Source organism: Hyla sarda, chromosome 3 (genome assembly GCF_029499605.1).
Source record: "Hyla sarda isolate aHylSar1 chromosome 3, aHylSar1.hap1, whole genome shotgun sequence".
Classification (NCBI taxonomy): Eukaryota; Metazoa; Chordata; class Amphibia; order Anura; family Hylidae; genus Hyla; species Hyla sarda.
The window spans coordinates 378,779,900-378,800,509 of NC_079191.1; the positions used below are offsets into that span (position 1 = coordinate 378,779,900).

General features: G+C 42.1%; 1 protein-coding gene across 5 annotated transcripts in view; it reads right to left on the reverse strand.

The window, feature by feature from the left end:
* TASP1 (taspase 1) overlaps positions 1-20,610 on the reverse strand; it is a 171,782-nt gene that overhangs the window by 75,944 nt on the left and 75,228 nt on the right. For all 5 annotated transcript variants that reach the window (XM_056567886.1, XM_056567885.1, XM_056567890.1 and 2 more), the window contains 2 exons: positions 9,186-9,305; positions 3,891-3,969 (listed from right to left, as the gene is read on the reverse strand). In XM_056567886.1, the coding sequence (XP_056423861.1) occupies positions 3,891-3,969; positions 9,186-9,305 (199 nt within the window). The remainder of the gene's footprint in view (positions 1-3,890; positions 3,970-9,185; positions 9,306-20,610) is intronic.

The following is a 20,610-nucleotide window of genomic DNA, read 5'->3' on the forward strand; positions in this document are numbered from 1 at the left end:
GCTGCTACTAATGACTGCCAGGGGGCTGCTGCTAATGTCTGCAAGGGGATACTACCTACTTAAAGACAATCTTACAGCAGAGCCACCTGCACTAACTTAAATTTATAGGTAGATGCAGGTGACCTGGTTTCTACCGCTGCTCACCATGTGTACATCGGTCGCACCCCCAATGCAAATTCCCTGTTCTGTCCAATGGAGAAGAGAGAAATCTTGGCTCATACTACAGCAGCCGCCTCCATTTTACACAACAAGGAACCCACCCATCCTACGGTAAACAGCGCCAGAAACCGGGTCACTCTGGTGTCAGATTCCCTTTAAAATATAAGTACCGGTACTTAAATATAAGTATGGGTACTCGTACTCTGTCTTCAAAAAATTGTATCGGGACATCCCTACAAAAAAGAAAAGAAGTTCCTGTGGAGCAAATAGCAGCTGAAGTACAGGAAGGATTAAGATTTTTTTAATAGAAGTAATTTACAAATCTGTTTAACTTTCTGGCCCCAGTTGATTTAAAGAAAAATGTTTTCCAGCGGAGTACCCCTTTAACATTTTATCTGCTTGATATTACTTCCATATGGACCATTAGTGAATGTTTTTACCCTTTTTCATTCCACAGTTAAATTATTTTTAATTTTTTTTGCAATGTTTGTTTTATGACCTTATCTTACTTTGAAAACGCAAAAATAAACAAAGTTATTCCTATAAAAACAGAGGCCCTGAATTACTATTGTAAACCCGATAAGTTTTGTTCAGAATTTGCTCCAGAATTAAAAAACTCCATCGCTCCAACTCCCCATTTTACTGAGAAAACCCCAAAAAGGGGCGTGTTCCCGACATTTTCACAAAAACCAACATATTTACTAAGGTTTCCACAGAAAATGTGGTGGATTTCAGCTGAGAAAAACCCTACAGATCAGAGAATGTGTAAAAAAATAAAAAATTTAGGAAAAAGTGCTAAATGTAGGAAAACCTTCCGAAATACCATGGGGAAAAAATTGTAGGGAATTAATACCCACAAAGAAAACTACACAACACTGTTAGTAAATCAGGGCCAGAGTGTATGAAGAAGATACTGCAAAAACAATTCTCTATTAAATTCCCTTCTGCTACCAGTCTGTCAATTCTCCTCACAGGCTGCTTCACACTTCAGAATACCACTTTTAGGGTAGGGTAGCACGTGCCGTATTTAGCTGCGTATTTTGCTACCCATTGGCCCTCATGTACTAAGAGTGTTGGATTTTTGCTAGTGTGTAACGTTTCCGACTTGCAAGATTTTACTGTATTTACTATGGGGATTCAGAGATTCTGACTGACTGACCACAGTCACAATGCAATTTTGGGTTTGTCGGATTTTCCTGGTGCCCACTGTCACACAAAGGCGGCGACATGTCGCAGACACTATGCACCAAAATTACTTGGAATAACTTGTCAGTTTTAACTTACCAGTAGTAAATAAGGGCCACTGAATTCAATGCGTCGGAAAATAGGCAGCAGCAAAAGGTTTAAAGGGGTATTCCAGGCAAAAACTTTTTTTTTATATATCAACTGGCTCCGGAAAGTTAAACAGATTTGTAAATTACTTCTATTAAAAAATCTTAATCCTTCCAATAGTTATTAGCTTCTGAAGTTTTCTGTATAACTGCTCAATGATAATGTCACGTCACGGGAGCTGTGCATGATGGGAGAATATCCCTTGCATGATGGGAGAATATCCCCATAGGAGCTGGACAGCTCCCGGGACGTGAGTCATCAGAAAGCAGTTAGACAGAAAACAGCAACTGAACTTCAGAAGCTAATAACTATTGGAAGGATTAAGATTTTTTAATAGAAGTCATTTACAAATCTGTTTACCTTTCCGGAGCCAGTTGATATATAAAAAAAAGTTTTTTCCTGGAATACCCCTTTAACCCTACCCTATGGCTGGGTTCACACTTTGTAAAATAAAGTGTGCCACATAATTTCACAATCTTATTTTTGTCTGTATAACGGCCCAAAAAATGTGCGTAAAATATGAAATATGCCACAAATTTCACAATGTGTGAATCCGGACTGAGTATTTGCTACAGTTAAAATTTGCAGCAAGATTTATAGGGCAAAGATGGAAAATTCTACATTTCCTACATGTGTATTCCTTGATTTTTTTTATGCTGCAACATTAAAAACAATTCTGTTCCACGGAACTGCTTTTGTCACTTTGTTAAAGATATAGGCGGAGATTTATCAAAACCTGTGTAGAGGAAGGGTGGTGCAGTTGCCAAAAGCAATCAATCAGATCGCTTCTTTAATTTTTCACAGGAATCTTTAACCACTTAAGGACCAGGCCCATTTTGGCCTTAAGGACCAGGCCAATTTTATTTTAGCATTTTCGTTTTTTCCTCCTCGCCTTCTAAAAATCATAACTCTCTTATATTTCCATCCACAGACCCATATGAGGGCTTGTTTTTTGCGTCACCAATTGTACTTTGTAATTACATCACTTGTTTTACCATAACCATTTACCATGTACGGCGCAACCAAACAAATATTATTTATGTAGGAAAAATTAAAAGAAAACCGCAATTTAGCAAATGTTGGAAGGTTTTGTTTTCAGCCTGTACACTTTCCGGTAAAAATGACAAGTTTTCTTTATTCTGTGGGTCCATACGATTAAAATGATCCCCATGTTCTATGCTTTTCTATAATTGTACCCCTTAAAAAAAAAATCTCAAACCATTTTAACAAAATTTGTATGTTTGAAATTGCCCTATTTTGACCACCTATAACTTTCTAATTTTTCCGTATATGGGGCGATATGAGGGCTCATTTTTTGTGACATAATCTGTATTTTTCATCAGTACCACTTTTGCTTAGGTTTGACTTTTTATACATTCTTTATAAATTTTTGGGGAATAAAATGTGACAAAAAAGCAGCAATTTTGGATTTTTTTTTTTTTTACGTTTACGTTGTTCAACGTACAGGATAATTAACAATATATTTTAATAGTTCAGACTTTTACGCTCGCGGTGATACCAAATATGTGTATGATTTTTTTTAATGCTTTTTTGGGGGGTAAAATGGGAAAAACTGACATTTTACTTTTTTATTGGGGGAGGGGATTTTTTAATTTTTTTTTCCTTTTTTATTTTAAATTTTATTTTATTTTTTACACTTTTTATGTCCCCATAGGGACTATCCATAGCAATCATTTGATTGCTAATACTGTTCAGTGCTATGTATAGGACATAGCACTGATCAGTATTATCGGTGATCTTCTGCTCTGGTCTGCTCGATCTCAGACCAGAGCAGAAGACCCCGGGAGACGGCCGAAGCCAGGTGAGGGAACCTCCGGCCGCCATGCTGGATGATCGGATCCCGTATTGATCACAGCATCTGAGGGGTTAATGGCGGACATCCGCGTGATCGCGGATGTCCGCCATTACCGGCGGGTCCCTGGCAGCTGATAGCAGCCGGGACCTGCCGCGCATGACACGAGCACCGCTCCGGTGCTTGCGATCATGGCGGCGCGTAAATGTACGTCATGGTGCGATAAGTACCACGTCACCATGACGTACATTTACGTCCATTGTCGTTAAGGGGTTAAAGGGGTACTCCACTGGCCAGCGTTCGGAAATAAATGTTCCAAATGCTGTTTTTGCACTGCAGGGGTCGGCCACGCCCCCTTGTGACGTCACGGCCACACACCCTCAATGCAAGTCAACGTAAGCAGCTGTCACCTGCACACATACATTACTTAGAATAAAATAACCAGGGTATAAAGAGAATGCATTTGGAACAGAACTGACAAGAACACAGCTGTGCACAAATGCCTATGTGGCACACATATGTTCTGATTTACTTGTTCAGCGAAAGAAGTAGCAGTAAGTAATTATGGAATGGAAGCAGTAAATACCTGAAGTACTCACAGCTGTAGAATAAGGGTTGTGAACTCCAGTGTTTTCAGCCCAGCAGCCACATCCATACAGAGCAGCCTAAAATACATAAATGTCAGTAAAAAAGAGAGAGATGGCACCGCTGAAATCTTGTACCCACAGTACGGAGATGCAGGTGGCTCTATGCAGTCATCCGACATACGACAAATGAGTCTTATGCGGTGGTGCAAGGACGTAGAAAATTACATTTCAGCAAGAATTTGAGTAGGAAAACACAAAGAAAATCCTGCACTCACCGTCCAGCTATTGACTCGATGCTCCAATTACGGAAAAAAACGGGGATGTCGGACTGCAGAAGGTGTGCGCTCAGAGGCAAACAACCCGTGGTTTTCGCGCAGACTAGCGCTTCATCCGGCCTTCGAGGCCGGATGAAGCGCTAGTCTGCGCGAAAACCACCGGTTGTTTGCCTCTGAGCACACACCTTCTGCAGTCAGGCGCCCCCGGTTTTACCCGTAAGAGGAGCATTGAGTCAATAGCTGGACGGTGAGTGCAGGATTTTCTGTGTTTTCCTACTCAAATATAATACATAAATACTATCAATATCAAACACGAACAGCATGGAAAACATTGGCAAAAACTTAGTGACAGTCATATAATTCCTGTATGCAGCAAAACAGTCTGCATGTACCCTGTATGGCAGCACATGGGGCCTCTATAGGTCCTTATTATGAACATGTAGTGCCTATATACATTTCACCTATTGTTTCCAGGAAAGATACCTTTCAACTCAAGCATGTAATATGCATCACACATTGTTTTACCCCATATGGATTAATATGGAATGTGAGAAAATAAATCTTTGGAATGTAAATATATAACCTGTAATATTGGCACATACATAAATACATACAAACACAACAACAATGGCAACCAGGAGGAAAAGACAGATAATGTTTTCATGTCTTTTCCTTTAATAAACTGATATTCAGCTAATAATTTGACACTGGATATTTAACTGGTAGATTGGGGAGATCTGACCACTGTGTTTATCAGTGATCACAAGAGGAGGGTCTAGTGTCCCCCATTAAGAGGAGAGTCCTTATTTAAGAGCACAACTATATTCTGCTCCAATCTGAATAAACTAATTCAACCTAAGCACAAGGAATCCTTTGCACCATCACTACTAGGACTAGTATTCTGGACAGCTACTTGGAGGTCCGTGTTATAGTCAACAACAGTTAGCGGGAAAAAATTAGATGGGCAGAGTCCTGTCACACTAACATGGTGCCTCCTATCAAATGTAATTGACCAAAGCATATTTTTTATTCTACTGTGTTAACAGTAGTACTTAAAAGGGATTATCTAGCATTTTTTGCCAAAATTCATATCCTATTTTTGCTCCCAATATGCTAATGAGGGCGTAGACCATCAGTTGAGCAACTACTTCTGCTTAGTTCTTAATGGTGAGAGCACTCAGGCTTACACCTCATTGACAGCACAAGTGCAAGGCACCCTTGACAGTCTATGGACCCCTTTGCAGTCTGTGAATTTTAAAGCTGGGGTGATCATCACTTTCCATTTTTTATTTAAATATGAACCTGAGCTCTTTACCTGACAAGAAATGAGCGATAGTGCTGCCCAATTGACAATCTAGGCCCTTACTAGCACATAAGAGTCTAGAACTAGACACCAATAGTGGTGGTTCCACACAAGGATAAAAACCGAAATTTTCTTTAAAAGGCCAGAGGTCGTCTAAAATATATTATTCTTAAACATCAGGTGATCAGGTTTCAATCGGTAAAGCATTCCACTCAGGTTCTAATTGAAGGAAACAGGTGATCCAGCATACAGATAAAACCTTAGCCTTTATTTCATTGTTTCAAAAGCAGGAATTCACACCAAAAGTGCCCCATGTTACAGACAACTGGACACGTTTCAGGTGGAATTTAACTTGTTATCACTGCTGTAGTTTCAGAACCATAAAGGAAAACGGTCAGCCTGTTCACCCACACTAAACCCAATACCCTGGGTTATAGTGTGGGAGAACAGAAGTCCAACGAGGGGTCACTTACTTAAATATGTCCAGTAGGTCCTAAGATATGTCCCCCAGAAGATCCTCTGCTGAATTGCTGTCCGAGACAGCCCCATTCACCATTACCCAGCAGGAGTGAGGTGGTACGGGTGCCACCTCAGGATAACGTGATTGTTTGGTCAGAACGACCAACCAATCACTGTCCTGCTAGGCTGTCCTCCCTGGTCCGGCGAGGGTCCTCTCAGGAGCGGCGGCGGTGGTCCTGGTGGCAGGAGTGGCAGCGGTCCTGGCAGCAGGATACAGCAGGTGGTGAGGCCTGTTCACCTCCTGCTTTTGCTTAGCAACAACTCTCAGCATGCACAGCCAAAGGGCATGCTGGGAGTTGTAGTTTTGCAACAGCTGGAGGCACACTGCTACAACTCCCAGCATGCCCTTTGGTAGTCTGTGCATGCTGGGGGTTGTAGTTATGCAACAGACTACCAAAGGGCATGCTGGGAGTTGCAGCAGTGGGCCTCCAGCTGTTGCAAAACTACAACTCTCAGCATGCCCTTCGACTGTCAATGCATGCTTAGTGTTGCAGTTTTGCAACAGCTGGAGACACCTTGGTTGTGAAACAGAATTTGTGTCCTAACTCAGTGTTTTGCAACCAGTGTGCCTCCAGCTGTGTCAAAAATAGAACTCCCAGCATGCACTGAGAGACTGTACATGCTGGGAGTTCTAGTTTTGCAACAGCTGGAGGCACACTGGTTGCAAAACACTGAGTTAAGTAACAAACTCTCTGTGTTACGCAACCAATGTGCCTCCAGATGTTGCATAACTACAACTCCCAGCATGTATGGTCTGTCAGTGCATGCTGGGAGTTGTAGTTTGGCAATGGTACAGGGTACATTCACACGGGCAACGGGTACTCGGGAGAAATTGCGTTACAAATTTTGGGGGGCCTTTTTCTACTTTTACCCCTTATGAAAAGGTAAAGTCTGGTTCTATACCAGCATGTTAGTGTAAAAAAAATATTTTTATTACTCTAACATGCTGGTGTTGCCCCATACTTTTGATTTTCACAAGCGGTAAAAGGAAAAAAAAAAAGACCCCCAAAATTTGTAACACAATTTCTCCTGAGTACGGAAATACCCCATATGTGGGTGTAAAGTGATCTGCGGGCGCACAACATGGCACAGAAGTGAGAGCGCACTATGTACATTTGAGGTCTAAATTGGCGATTTGCACTGGGGTGGCTGATTTTACAATGGTTCTGACATAAACACATAACAATAAATACCCATATGTGACCCATTTTGGAAACTACACCCCTCACGGAATGTAACAAGGGGTATAGTGAGCCTTAACACCCCACAAGTGTTTGACAAATTTTCATTAAAGTTGGATGTGAAAATGCTGGTGTTACCCTAAATTTTTCATTTTCACAAGAGAGAATAGGAAAAAAGCCCCCCAAAATCTGTAACCCCATTTCTTCTGAGTAAGATCATACCCCAATATGTGGATGTAAAGTGCTCTGCAGGTGCACTACAATGCTCAGAAGAGAAGGGGCACCATTGGGATTTTGGAGAGAGAATGTGTCCCAAATTGAAGGCCATGTGTGTTTACAAAGCCCTCATAGTGCCAGAACAGTGGACCCCCCCCAAACTTGTGACCGCATTTTGGAAACTACACCCCTCACAGAATTTAATAAGGGGTACAGTGAGCATTTACACCCCACAGGTGTATGAAAGATTTTTGGAACAGTGGTCCGTTGCACAGCCTACTGTTCCAAAGATCTGTCAAACGCCAGTGCACCCCTTATTAAATTCTGTGAGGGGTGTAGTTTCCAAAACGGGGTCACATGTGGGGGGTCCACTGTTCTGACACCACAGGGGGCTTTGTAAACGCACATGGCCCCCGACTTCTATTCCAATCAAATTCTCTCCTAAAGCTCAATGGCGCTCCTCCTCTTCTGAGCATTGTAGTTCACCCGTAGAACACCTTACATCCAATTTTTCATTTTCACATCCAACTTTAGCGGAAATTTGTCAAACACCTGTGGGGTGTTAAGGTTAACTGTACCCCTTGTTACATTCTGTGAGGGGTGTAGTTTCCAAAATAGTATGCCATGTGTTTTTGTTTTTTTTGCTGTTCTGGCACCTTAGGGGCTTCCTAAATGCGACATGCCCCCCAAAAACCATTTCAGCAAAATTGGCTTTCCAAAAGCCAAATGTGACTCTTTCACTACTGAGCATTGTAGTGCGCCAGCAGAACACTTGACGACCACACATGGGGTATTTCCATACTCAAAAGAGATGAGGTTACAAATTTTGGGGGGCATTTTCTCCTATTACCTCTTGTAAAAATAAAAAATTTTGGGGAAAACTAGCATTTTAGTGAAGAAAAAATAATAATTTACACATCCAAATTTAACAAAAAGTTGTCAAACACGTGTTTTGGCACCATAGGGGCTTCTTAAATGTGACATGTCCCCCAAAAACCATTTCAGAAAAACTCACTCTCCAAAATCCCATTGTCGCTCCTTCCCTTCTGAGCCCTCTAGTGCACCCACAGAGCACTTGACATACACATATGAGGTATTTCCTTACTAGAGACAAATTGGGTTAAAAATGTTAGGGGGATTTCTCTCCTTTTACCCCTTGTAAAAATTCTAAAACTGGGTCTACAAGAACATGTGAGTGTAAAAAATGAAGATTTTGAATTTTCCCCTTCAATTTGCTTTTCCTGTGAAACACCTAAAGGGTTAACAAACTTTTTGCATGTCATTTTGAATACTGTGAGGGGTGCAGTTTTTATAATGGGGTAATTTATGGGGTATTTCTAATATGAAGGCTCTTCAAATCTGAACTAGCCCCTGAAAAATTTCGATTTAGAAAATGTGAAAAATTGCTGCTGAACTTTGAAGCCCTCTGATGTCTTCCAAAAGTAAAAACATGTCCGCTTTATTATGCAAACATAAAGTAGACATATTGTATATGTGAATCAATATATAATTAATTTGGAATATCCATTTTCCTTATAAGCAGAAAGCTTCAAAGTAAAAAAAAAAATGCTAAATTTAAAAAATTTTTCATCAAATTTTGCATTTTTCACCAATAAATGATGCAAGTATCAACAAAATTATACCACTAACATAAAGTAGAATATGTCATGAAAAAAAAAAATCTTGGAATCAGAATGAAAAGTAAAATGCTTAAAGTGACAGTGGTCAGATGTGCAAAAAATGGCCAGGTCATTAAGGTGAAAATGGGCTGGGTCCTTAAAGGGTTAATGACATGTTCACCTGGCCAACTCTTCCCGGATGTTTCATGGCTAATCCTCCACTGGAGACAGCAGCAGCTACATTCCCATCTTGGTCAACAACTATTGCTCCAACAGTGTCCAGAGTTCCTGAGTCATTCTCCTGTGGGGTAACAACAGCAATGACTTAAAGTAATATTAGCAGGTTAGCAAGACAGACTTTAATGAAAGACGATACGATAATACAAATATTAAAAAGGAAATGTATTTCATTTCAGTTGAGAAGGTCATAGAACATACGTAATAGCCCTCCCACTGCTTATACTGGCATAAAATAAATATAACTTAGTTTATTAGATACACACACTATATTATTATAACCTCAAGAACTCTCGTGTTGTCAGTGTTACTTTATACCAATTCTTTTACTTCTAACATTATATAAAGGTCATATTCAGTGCTACATCACCAATGCAACGCAAATGAACAATGACATTCTTTAAACCGATGACGCAATCTTAGACTGGGTTTACACCATGTTTTTGCAATAGTTCCTGTAAACGTTTTCAATTTGAAAACCGTATGGAACCGTATTGAAAGCTGTATGCATTGACTCTCCATTGAAAACCGTATCCAAATGACGCATCAGGGTGTGATCGTTTTGAATCCTGTACAGTTTTAACAATTTTTTTCTCGTACCCAAAAGCGTAGCCTACCACGGTTTTTGGTCCGGGTGAAAAACCGTATTGAAACGTATATGTTTTCAACATGGGAGTCAATGGGAACCGTACAGAACTGTATGTGCATACTGTTTTTGACTTTGCACCGTTTTTTTCTTGGAATTTCAATCAAACAAGTGAAACTTTATTCATAATGGATTGATAAGTTCAAAATGCATATTTTTTTTTCTTTAAAAACAGATGCAACCGGACATTTTTCAAACCGTATATGGATTAAAATTTGTACACACGTTTTGATACAGTTTAGTCCGGTTTTGAGGAATCTGTTTTTTTTTCTTCAAAAACCTCATACGGGAACTTTATTGCAAAAATGTGGTGTGAACTGGTGGTTCTAACTGGTGTTCTGGAAATACACTCTCCTGTCTATCAAGAGTTTAGAAAGGTTTACCTTCTTCCCTGTGACTGGATCTGTTCCTGTCTTTTGTAAATACTGACGAAAGAGTGGATATCACGAACGCCAGTGTGAATGGTTAGTAAGAAGATCTGATTAAGTCATTCTGCATATTTATTTGGACAACCTTTACAGACTAAAGGTCATCTAGGGCAGACACAATTTGAAATCCAACCATAGAGAAACAGTTCCCACCAGATGACTTGTGGCGTAAATGCTTATATTCCTCAGTGGTTATGCTGATTTCTATGAACACTTAGGAAAGATTTTATTAGCATCAAACAGCAACACATTGGCACTGCATGACTGTATTCTTCAGGCCAAGGTGGCGATTGAAAACAGCAGATCAGGCTGTACGGTAATTTCTAAAGACAATTTTGCTGCAATTTCATTGAGGGTAATAAAGATTTCCTGATATTACTGACCTTCTTGGCAACAGCGCTATTTAACTTAAAATTTTCTTAAAAGGGGTACTCCAGCCATAATGCATCTTATCCCGGGGGGTCCCACCAATGGGGACCCCTGAAATCTGTCATTCCGCACCCACCTGTGTGAGCTATCTGCAGCGCCGCTCCCATAGACTTTCATTGAGGGGGTGGGGCGTGACATCCCACGGGGACGGAGTTGTGACGTCACGCTTAACACTCGGAGCCTCCAGCGCTGCGGAGAGCTCACAAAGGTGGGTGCGGAATGACAGATTGCGGGGGTCCCCAGCAATCACACATCTTATCCCCTATCCTTTGGATAGGGGATAAGATGTATTAGGGCCGGAGTACCCCTTTAACTAGTAAACACTATTTAAGTGGCGGTGAAACACTATATGGAAAAAATGAACACGGTACCTAAACATTACACCTACAGGGGCTTATAGGGTATCCTATTTCAAATCCATAGCTATTGATATGGCATTGGTACCTCCATTGCAGGTTTACCACTTCCACTCTTCTAGGAAAACTAGATTCTGTGGGAGGTGTCTCTGTGGAAATTTTTGCCCATTCATCCAAAAGAGCATTTGTGAGGTCAGACACTGATGTTAAACAAGAGGGCCTGGCATGTACTTTCTGCTCAAGGTTAACCAAAACATGTTAAATGGGAATAAGGTCAGGACTACATGTGCAAGAGTCATGTTCTTCAACACCAAACTCCACCCCCCCCCCAAACGTTGGACTGGAGCACAGTTACACTGGGCCAGAATCCCAAACTGTTTCCACAAAGTAGAAAGCATAACATTTTTTCAAAATGTCTTTGTATGCTTAAGCATTCAGATTTCCCTTAACTGGAACTAAGTGGCATAGGCCAACCCCTGAAAAACACCCCCATAGCATTATCCCTCCTTTGTCAAATTTTACAGCTATATAAGCCTGATTTGTCACTCGAAAGAAGACTTTCCACGGCTCCATATTTCAGTGGCTGTGAACTTTACACCACTCTTACATTTGGCGTTGTGCTTGGTGGTGTAAGGATTGCATGCAGCTTGGAAACTCATGCCATGAAACTCCTGGCACAGTTGTCATATCCACACAGTAACCCATTGATTTCAATGGGCCATCCAGAGTCAGGATGTCTCCAGTTGTCTAATTTTTCTTCTGTATCCATTTTTTTTGACCGGACTGAGAAGCACAGCGGGCTACGATTTTCAGAAAACAGAGTCAGAAAATGAGCCAACCGGAGACACTTTCTGACTCCGGGCGCTTATTAAAATCAATGGGGTACGGAGTGGATCTGGCAGCGTTATGACAGGAGGCGGATTTAAACTTCTCCCACCGTATCCGGCTGAGGAACCACAGATCCTAGATCTAAATGCACCCTTATATGCAGTTACCAGGATTATCCTGGAGTACAGTATAACCCTAACAGGTAAACTTAATATTATATATCCAGTCCAATTTCCCCCTTGGCTCAGAGATATCCTGACAATAAGGCAGTGTGTTATTTTCTCTGTTAACTCTATTCGAAAGACACTGGCTATAATCTTAACATGGTCTAACAATTTCAAAGGGATGTTTTCTATATTTAAGTGCTATAATGCAAGTGCAATAGTTTTTTTTTTTGCTTTTCATGCTAAAAATCTGTCTCAGAAACGAAAGATGGGAACAAGGAGAGCATAGGACTGCTGCATCTGGCCAGTCAATGGAAACCCAGTTCTTCAATATACTGATCAATTTTCAACAAAACATGTAACAGTATGCTTTGGTAAACAAGACTGGCACCACTATTGGCAGTGGAAACTCAGGTCAGCAAGGAACAATTTTATGTCCACATAATGTGATGGTCACAAAGAGGATACTTAAGTTACTAATGACTATATGACTACATATGTAATCTTCCTACTTCTATCGCCCCAGAATATTTGTATAACCTATTTCTTCAGATAAGGTTCCGTGCTAACGACACAAAAAAGCAAAGAGGACAGGAAAAGGCTTTGAAATGAAAAAGTTATTACAGGATATATCAATTACCATCAGGTAGCCAAGAGCAAGTACACTTTTGACTTGCCCTCCAGTCTGTTATGGGTCGGGAGCGTTGCTGCTGGTAGTATTTACAGTAGATGAAGAGAAACAAGACAGATGACATCTTTAAACGCTTAGTAAGTGTGGCATACGATCATTTCGCCTAGCAACCTGACCTCTGTGGTTATAAACATTAAGGTGCATCCAGAATTTATATGGATTTGTATCCCACTTTATTAGGAAGGTCTTTTAATAACTCAAAAATATGGAAACAGTTTCTGTAAAAAAAAAAAAAATTGTAAAATGTGCTTGTGAAAAATACCAGATGATTCTTTCTGGAACAAAATAAAATCGCTACAAAGGTTAAAGTGAATTCTCAGCACAAATTAAAAACTAATCAATATGTACACTGTATGGTGCACATCCTGCAATGTCCTGGTACTTCAAAGGGAGCCATGTGTTGTCATTATATGACATCTTGCTGTAATAGTAAAAACTGTAAAAAAAAAAAAAAAATACAAAAACGGAAATAAATAATTGCGATGAATTATGTAAACAATATTTGGTTGGATAGACAGTAATTCTTAGCTATTTGTACCAACAGAAATTTTCGGAAGAGTACATAAAATGTGTTCAGCTGGTCAGCTTTAACAACAAAGTAGGAATGGCTTCTTGATGGAAGTGTTAAGAAAACTGATATAAATAAATAAACACATAAATAAATAAATAAATAAAAATTGCAATTTTTCTTCAATGACTGCCTTATGTTAATATCTGCGAATTAAATGTTTAAGAAGATCTATAGTCTCCTAAAAAAACAAAAAAAAAACAAACACTATAGCAGACATTTAGTCTCTCTAAACAAAAAAATAAAATACACACCTTAACAGGTTATCATTTATGTAAATGCCTTTAATTTCACCACCTGATACACTAATGAGGGTCTAGAGCAGTGTTTTCCTAAACAGGGTGCCTTCAGCTGTTGCAAAACTACAACTCCCAGCATGCTGGGAGAAAACACCGGTGTAGACTGTCAACTGGATGGTCACTGATGCTCTGTTCTCAACACGGAAAGTGCTCAGGTTAATACCATGTTGACAGCAGTGGTGATGACCCTTCTTAACAAACCACAAATGGCATTTCCATGGCTGTAACCACTGCTATCAACAGTGCATAAACATGTGCACTCCAGAGGTTAAGAACAGAGCAGTGGTGATCACATTAGCATATTGGCAGCAGAATCTAAGGGCACCAGGTAGTTAGGGAATGGGAGAAAGAAGACAAAAAAAAATATATATATATATATATATATATATATATATATATATATATATATTTTTTTTTTTTTTTTTTTTTTTTTCAGATCGATGGCTTTTAACTTTATAAAGATTTTCTATAAGTAATTTTTAATATCGAGTCACTGATACACATTCTGACACTATCCAAGTAGTGCTGACAATGCCGCACTGTATACAGACGCATGCAATTAGCAAACAAATGGTAAAAACTGGAGAATAGCTAATCAATCAAAGCTGACGAACCCGAATTAGTTACGAATTTCATGAAAAATTCGATTTGCAACTAATGCAAATATTGCCGCGATTCTATCATGCAAATCACTTCATTAAACTTTATTTACTGCGGTCCAGGCTCCAGGGCATCTAAAATGGCAGATCCACATGTCAGTACATGGGGCAAGAAATGCTGGGAAGGCGGATAGGCAAGGCGGTAAGGCAGGTAGGCAGGATGACCCTGAATCAAATGCAGGATGCAGCCTATCAGCAGCCATTCACCCATGTGATGCCACAGCCCTATATATTCGGCAGCCATTTTCCGGCTCATCATATCATTCATTACACTGCATAGAGATAGGACATAGAGATAGATGTTTAATCTGGTTGTGAAGCAGTTCCTGAAGTGTTTCCCCATTTGCAAGACATCCTAACAATGGGAAGGAAACTTTGCATGCACTTCAGTCACTCGTACACCACAAAACCCAAACATAGTCTGATTTGTGACATTACCACACGTTGGAACTCCACCCTCCATATGTTGGACCAAACAAACAGAGAAAAGCCATCACCGATTTCTTGATGATCCAAGCGGATAGGGGTACTCCCCTGTGTAACTTCAATGTGAACCAGTGGCAGCTCATACGTGAAACCTGCCGTTTGCTCAGGCCCTTTGAGGAAGCCACATTATTAGTAAGTCGCCAGGATTACGTGATGAACGTCATTCAACTGCTTCAGAGCACTGGAGACGTGGTGCCTACATCTCACGGCCACATGAGCCCTGTGGGGGCTGAACTGGAGGAAGAGGGGGAGGGGCACAGTGGAGCACAGTTTAGGTTTCGCCAAATGGGCTGCTTTTCTAGCAATCTGACAGGAGAGGAGGAGCCTGAGGAGCTAGAGGGTTATGAGGAAGGCGAGACAGAGGACCCAGACACACCATGGAAGTATGCAGTGGAGATTGAGGCAGGGAGTCCCTCCGAGTCACTTGCACAAATGGCAAGATGCATGCTCACTTGCTAGCGTAGTAACAGTCGAATGGTCACCATTCGGCAGCGGGATGACTTCAGGATCTCCACCTTATTGGACCCTCGTGTCCGTCACAAAATAGGGGCCTTTTTTACACCCACTGAGAGGGAGGACAAACTGACCTACTACAGAGGCATCATATGTGGTCAGTTGGCCGATGTCTATAGGCGCCATGGTCCATCCTCTCACAAGTCTGAATCGGGGGGGCCCCCTGCGCTCACCATCCACTGCCATGGATGCTGGTGAAGGGTGGGGTGGAAGGAGCAGTACCAGCTCCATCAGCAACAGCCTGAGTCTACTGATGAGCTTTCTTCACCCGCAAAGTGAAGCAACTCATCAGCAACAGGTAGACCTGGAGCAGGACCTGAACCAGCAGGTGGTGGCATACCTTGACACGCCCATGCCAACATACCTTGAAGATCCGCTGGACTTCTGGGCAGCCAAACTTGATTTGTGGCCTGGAAAAGCTGTCCTGCCCGGCCAGTAGTGTGCCATCAGAGTGGATGTTTAGTGTGGCGGGGGCCATAGTCACCCCAAGGAGAACTCGTCTGTCCACGACAAATGTGGAGAAACTGACCTTTGTGAAGGTGAATCAGACATGGATCAGCTAGGATTTCCACCCACCAATGCCTAATCATCAGAGTAGATTGACCATGGTGCCACACCAACACTTCACAAATATGGAGAGTGCCAAACAGATTTAAACCACTGCTCCCCAGTTACAAACATTCCTCCACATCAGACTTTTTTTCACCCACCTTCCTCACCAGTTACTGGTATTGCCACCCACCACACCCCTCTATCACTGGGTCACTTTCAGGACTCCTGATGCTGCTGCTGCCACCTCCAGGCTGTGCCATTCAGCCACTATGTGGTCTTCTCATGCTTTAGCCAACTCGAGGCTGTCCAATTCATTCACTATATGGTCTCCTCATGCTTCAGCAACCTCCAAGCTGTGCCATTCAACCACTATATGGTCTCTTCTCATGCTTCAGCCACTATATGGTCTCTTCATGCTTCAGCCACGTCCAGGCTATGCAATTCAACCACTATATGGTCTCCTCATGCTTCAGCCAACTCCAGGCTGTGCCATTCAGCCATTATATGGTCTCTTCTCATGCTTCAGCCCCCTCCAGGCTGTGCCATTCAGCCACTATATGGTGTCTTCATGCTTCAGCCACGTCCAGGCTCCATTCAGCCACTATATGGTCTCCTCATGCTTCAGTCACCTCCAGACTGTGCCATTCAGCCACTATATGGTCTCCTCATGCTTCAGCCAACTGCAGGCAGTACAATTCAGCCATTATATGGTCTCCTTATGCTTCAGGCCCCACCAGGCTGTGCCATTCAGCCACTATATGGTCTCCTCATGCTTTAGCCACCTCCAGGCTGTGACATTCAGCCACTATATGGGTTCTTCATGCTGCCACAAACTCCAGGCTGTGACATTCAGCCACGATATGGTCTCTTCATGCTTCAGCCACCTCCAAGACGCGCCATTCAGCCACTATATGGTTTCCTCAAGTTTCAGCCACCTCCAGGCTGTGCCATTCAGCCGCTATATGGTTTCTTCATGCTGCCACAAACTCCAGGCTGTGCCATTCAGCCACGATATAGTCTCTTCATGCTTCAGCCACCTCCAAGACGCGCCATTCAGCCACTATATGGTTTCCTCAAGTTTCAGCCACCTCCAGGCTGTGCCATTCAGCCGCTATATGGTTTCCTCATGCTGCCACAAACTCCAGGCTGTGCCAATCAGTCACTATATGGTCTCTTCATGCTTCAGCCACCTCTAAGAAGTGCCATTCAGCCACTATATGGTCTCATGCTTCAGCCACCTCCAGGCTGTGCAATTCTGCCACTATATGGTCTTCTCAAGTTTCAAACACCTCCAGGCTATGCAATTCAGCTATTATATGGTCTCTTCATGCTTCAGCCACCTCCAGGCTGTACCATTCAGCCACTATATGGTCTCCTCATGCTTCAGCCAACTCCAGGCTGTGCCATTCAGCCACTTTATTGTCTCCTCGTGCTTCAGCCACCTCCAGGCTGTGCCATTCATCCAATATATATGACTCCTCATGCTTTAGCCACCTCCAGGCTGTGCCATTCAGCCACTATATGGTCTCCTCATGCTTCAGACACCTCCAGGCTGTGCCATTCAGCCACTATATAGTCTCCTCATGCTTCAGCCACCTCCAGGCTGTGCCATTCAGCCACTATATAGTTTCTTCATGCTGCCACAAACTCCAGGCTGTGCCATTCAGCCACTTTGTCTCCTCGTGCTTCAGCCACCTTCAGGCTGTACCAGACACTATATAGTCTCCTCATGTTTCAGCCACCTTCAGGCTGCGCCATTCAGACACTATATGGTCTCCCCATGCTTCAGCCAACTCCAGGCTGTGCCATTCAGACACTATATGGTCTCCTCATGATTCAGCCACCTCCAGGCTCTGTCACTGTGCTGCCATGTGACTCCTTGTTTGATATGGTCCTTTATACCCATACGCCGGGGCCCGGGACACTAAAACTTGGGATTATCTTAAATTTCAATGGTCTCCTCATGCTTCAGCCAACTCCAGGATGTGCCATTCAGCCACTATATGGGGTCTCCTCATGCTCCAGCCAACTCCAGGCTGTGTCGTTCAGCCACTATATGATCTCCTCACGATTCAGCCACCTCCAGGCTGTGCCATTCAGACACTATATGGTCTCCTCATGATTCAGCCACCTCCAGGCTGTGTCAGACACTATATGTTCTCCTCATGATTCAGCCACCTCCAGCCACCATATAGTGGCTGAATGGCACAGCATTCGGCCACTATATGGTCTCCTCATGCTGATGCCACCTCCAGGCAGTCATTCAGCCATTATATGGTCTCCTCATACTGATACTACTTCCAGGCTCTGTAATTGTGCCGCCATGTGACATGCGACTCCTTGTTACATTTGGTACTTTTTACCCACACGTCGGGGCCCGGGACACTAAAACTTGGGAGTTAAAATATCACTTTCAAAATCCTCAATTTCAGTTTCAAAATCTTAAATTTCTATTTCAAAATCTTAAATTTCAATGGTCTCCTCAGGCTTCAGCCAACTCCAGGCTGTGCCATTCTGCCACTATATAGTCCCCTCATGATTCAGCTACCTCCAGGCTGTGTCATTCAGCCAATATATGGTTCACTGATGCTGCTCGGCCTGGGCCTAAACATTTTTATGGTAGCACTAGCTATCATAAATCTTCAGTTTAACCCTCTTAAGGACCAAGGACGTACAGGTACGTCCTTGGTCCTGCTCCGGAGATATAACACGGGGTTACACGGTAACCCCGCATCATATCACGGCGGGCCCAGCGTCATAGTGAAGCCGGGACCCGCCGCTAATAGCGCGCAGCACTGCACGCTATTAACCCTTTAGCCGCGGGCTCAGAGCTGAGCCGCGCGGCTAAAAGCGAAAGTGAAAGCTGCCGGTTAACTCAGTGGGCTGTTCGGGATAGCCGCGGCGAAATCGCGGCATCCCGAACAGCTTACAGGACAGCGGGAGGGCCCCTACCTGCCTCCTCGCTGTCCGATCGCCGAATGACTGCTCAGTGCCTGAGATCCAGGCATGAGCAGTCATGCGGCAGAATATGAATAAAAAGCGATCATTAAGTCCTATCAATGAAAAAATGGTACCGTTAAAAACTTCAGATCACGGCGCAAAAATACCGCCCCATACACGGAAAAATAAAAAAAAGTCAGAAGATGACAATTTTAAACGTATTAATTTTCCTGCATGTAGTTATGATTTTTTCCAGAAGTACCACAAAATCAAACCTATATAAGTAGGGTATCATTTTAATCGTATGGACCTACAGAGTAAAGATAAGGTGTAATTTTAACCGAAAAATGTACTACATAGAAACGGGAGCTGACGTCATTACAAAGTAGAATTGGTGATGCAAAAAATAATCAATCATATGGATTTTTAGGTGCAAAATTGAAAGAGTTATGATTTTTTAAAGGCAAGGAGCAAAAAAACAAAAATGCAAAAACGTAAAAAACACCGGTCCTTAAGGGGTTAAATTTCAAAATTCATCTTTTAATCTTAGTAATTGTGAAGCCCTAGTGTCTACTCATGCTGCTGCCAGCTCCATGCTGTGTCATTCAGCCACTAAATGGTCTCCTCATGCTGCCAACACCACCACGCTGTGTCACTCAGCCACTGTATAGTCTCCTCATGCTGCCAACACATCCACGCTGTGTCATTCAGCCACTATATGGTCAACTCATACTGATGCCACCCCCAGGATCTGTCATTGTGCCGCTCTGCGGCAGTGATTCTAATAGCGATGCCTGTAATATGCATGTCATACTGAATAACAGTATTATTTCACTACCCCAGCACACTCCATATGCATGTTAGAACAAACTAAAGTGTTCTAACACCCCTATTGAGGCTTTCTGTAGGCCAGAAATAGCCGTTTTTAACCCCTTAAGGACCCAGCCATTTTACACCTTAGGACCCGGCCATTTTTTGCACATCTGACCACTGTCACTTTAAACATTAATAACTCTGGAATGCTTTTAGTTATCATTCTGATTCCGAGATAGTTTTTTCGTGACATATTCTACTTTAACTTAGTGGTAAAATTTTTTGGTAACTTGCATCCTTTCTTGGTGAAAAATCCCAAAATTTGATGAAAAATTTTAAAATTTTGCATTTTTCTAACTTTGAAGCTCTCTGCTTGTAATGAAAATGGATATTCCAAATATTTTTTTTTATTCACATATACAATATGTCTACTTTATATTTGCATCATAAAATTGACGAGTTTTTACTTTTGGAAGACACCAGAGGGCTTCAAAGTTCAGCAGCAATTTTCCAATTTTTCACAAAATTTCCAAAATCACAATTTTTCAGGGACCAGTTCAGGTTTGAAGTGAATTTGAAGGGTCTTCATCTTAGAAATACCCCACAAATGACCCAATTATAAAAACTGCATCCCCCAAAGTATTCAAAATGACATTCAGTCAGCATTTTAACCCTTTAGGTGTTTCACAGGAATAGCAGCAAAGTGAAGCAGAAAATTCACAATCTTCATTTTTTACACTCGCATGTTGTAGACCCAATTTTTGAATTTTTACAAGGGGTAAAAGGAGAAAAAGTATACGTATATTTGTAGCCCAATTGCTCTCGAGTAAGCACATACCTCATATGTCTATGTAAAGTGTTCGGCGGGCGCAGTAGAGGGCTCAGAAGGGAAGGAGCGACAAGGGGATTTTGGAGAGAAAATTTTTCTGAAATGGTTTTTGGGGGGCATGTTGCATTTAGGAAGCCCCTATGGTGCCAGAACAGGAAAAAAAAGCCC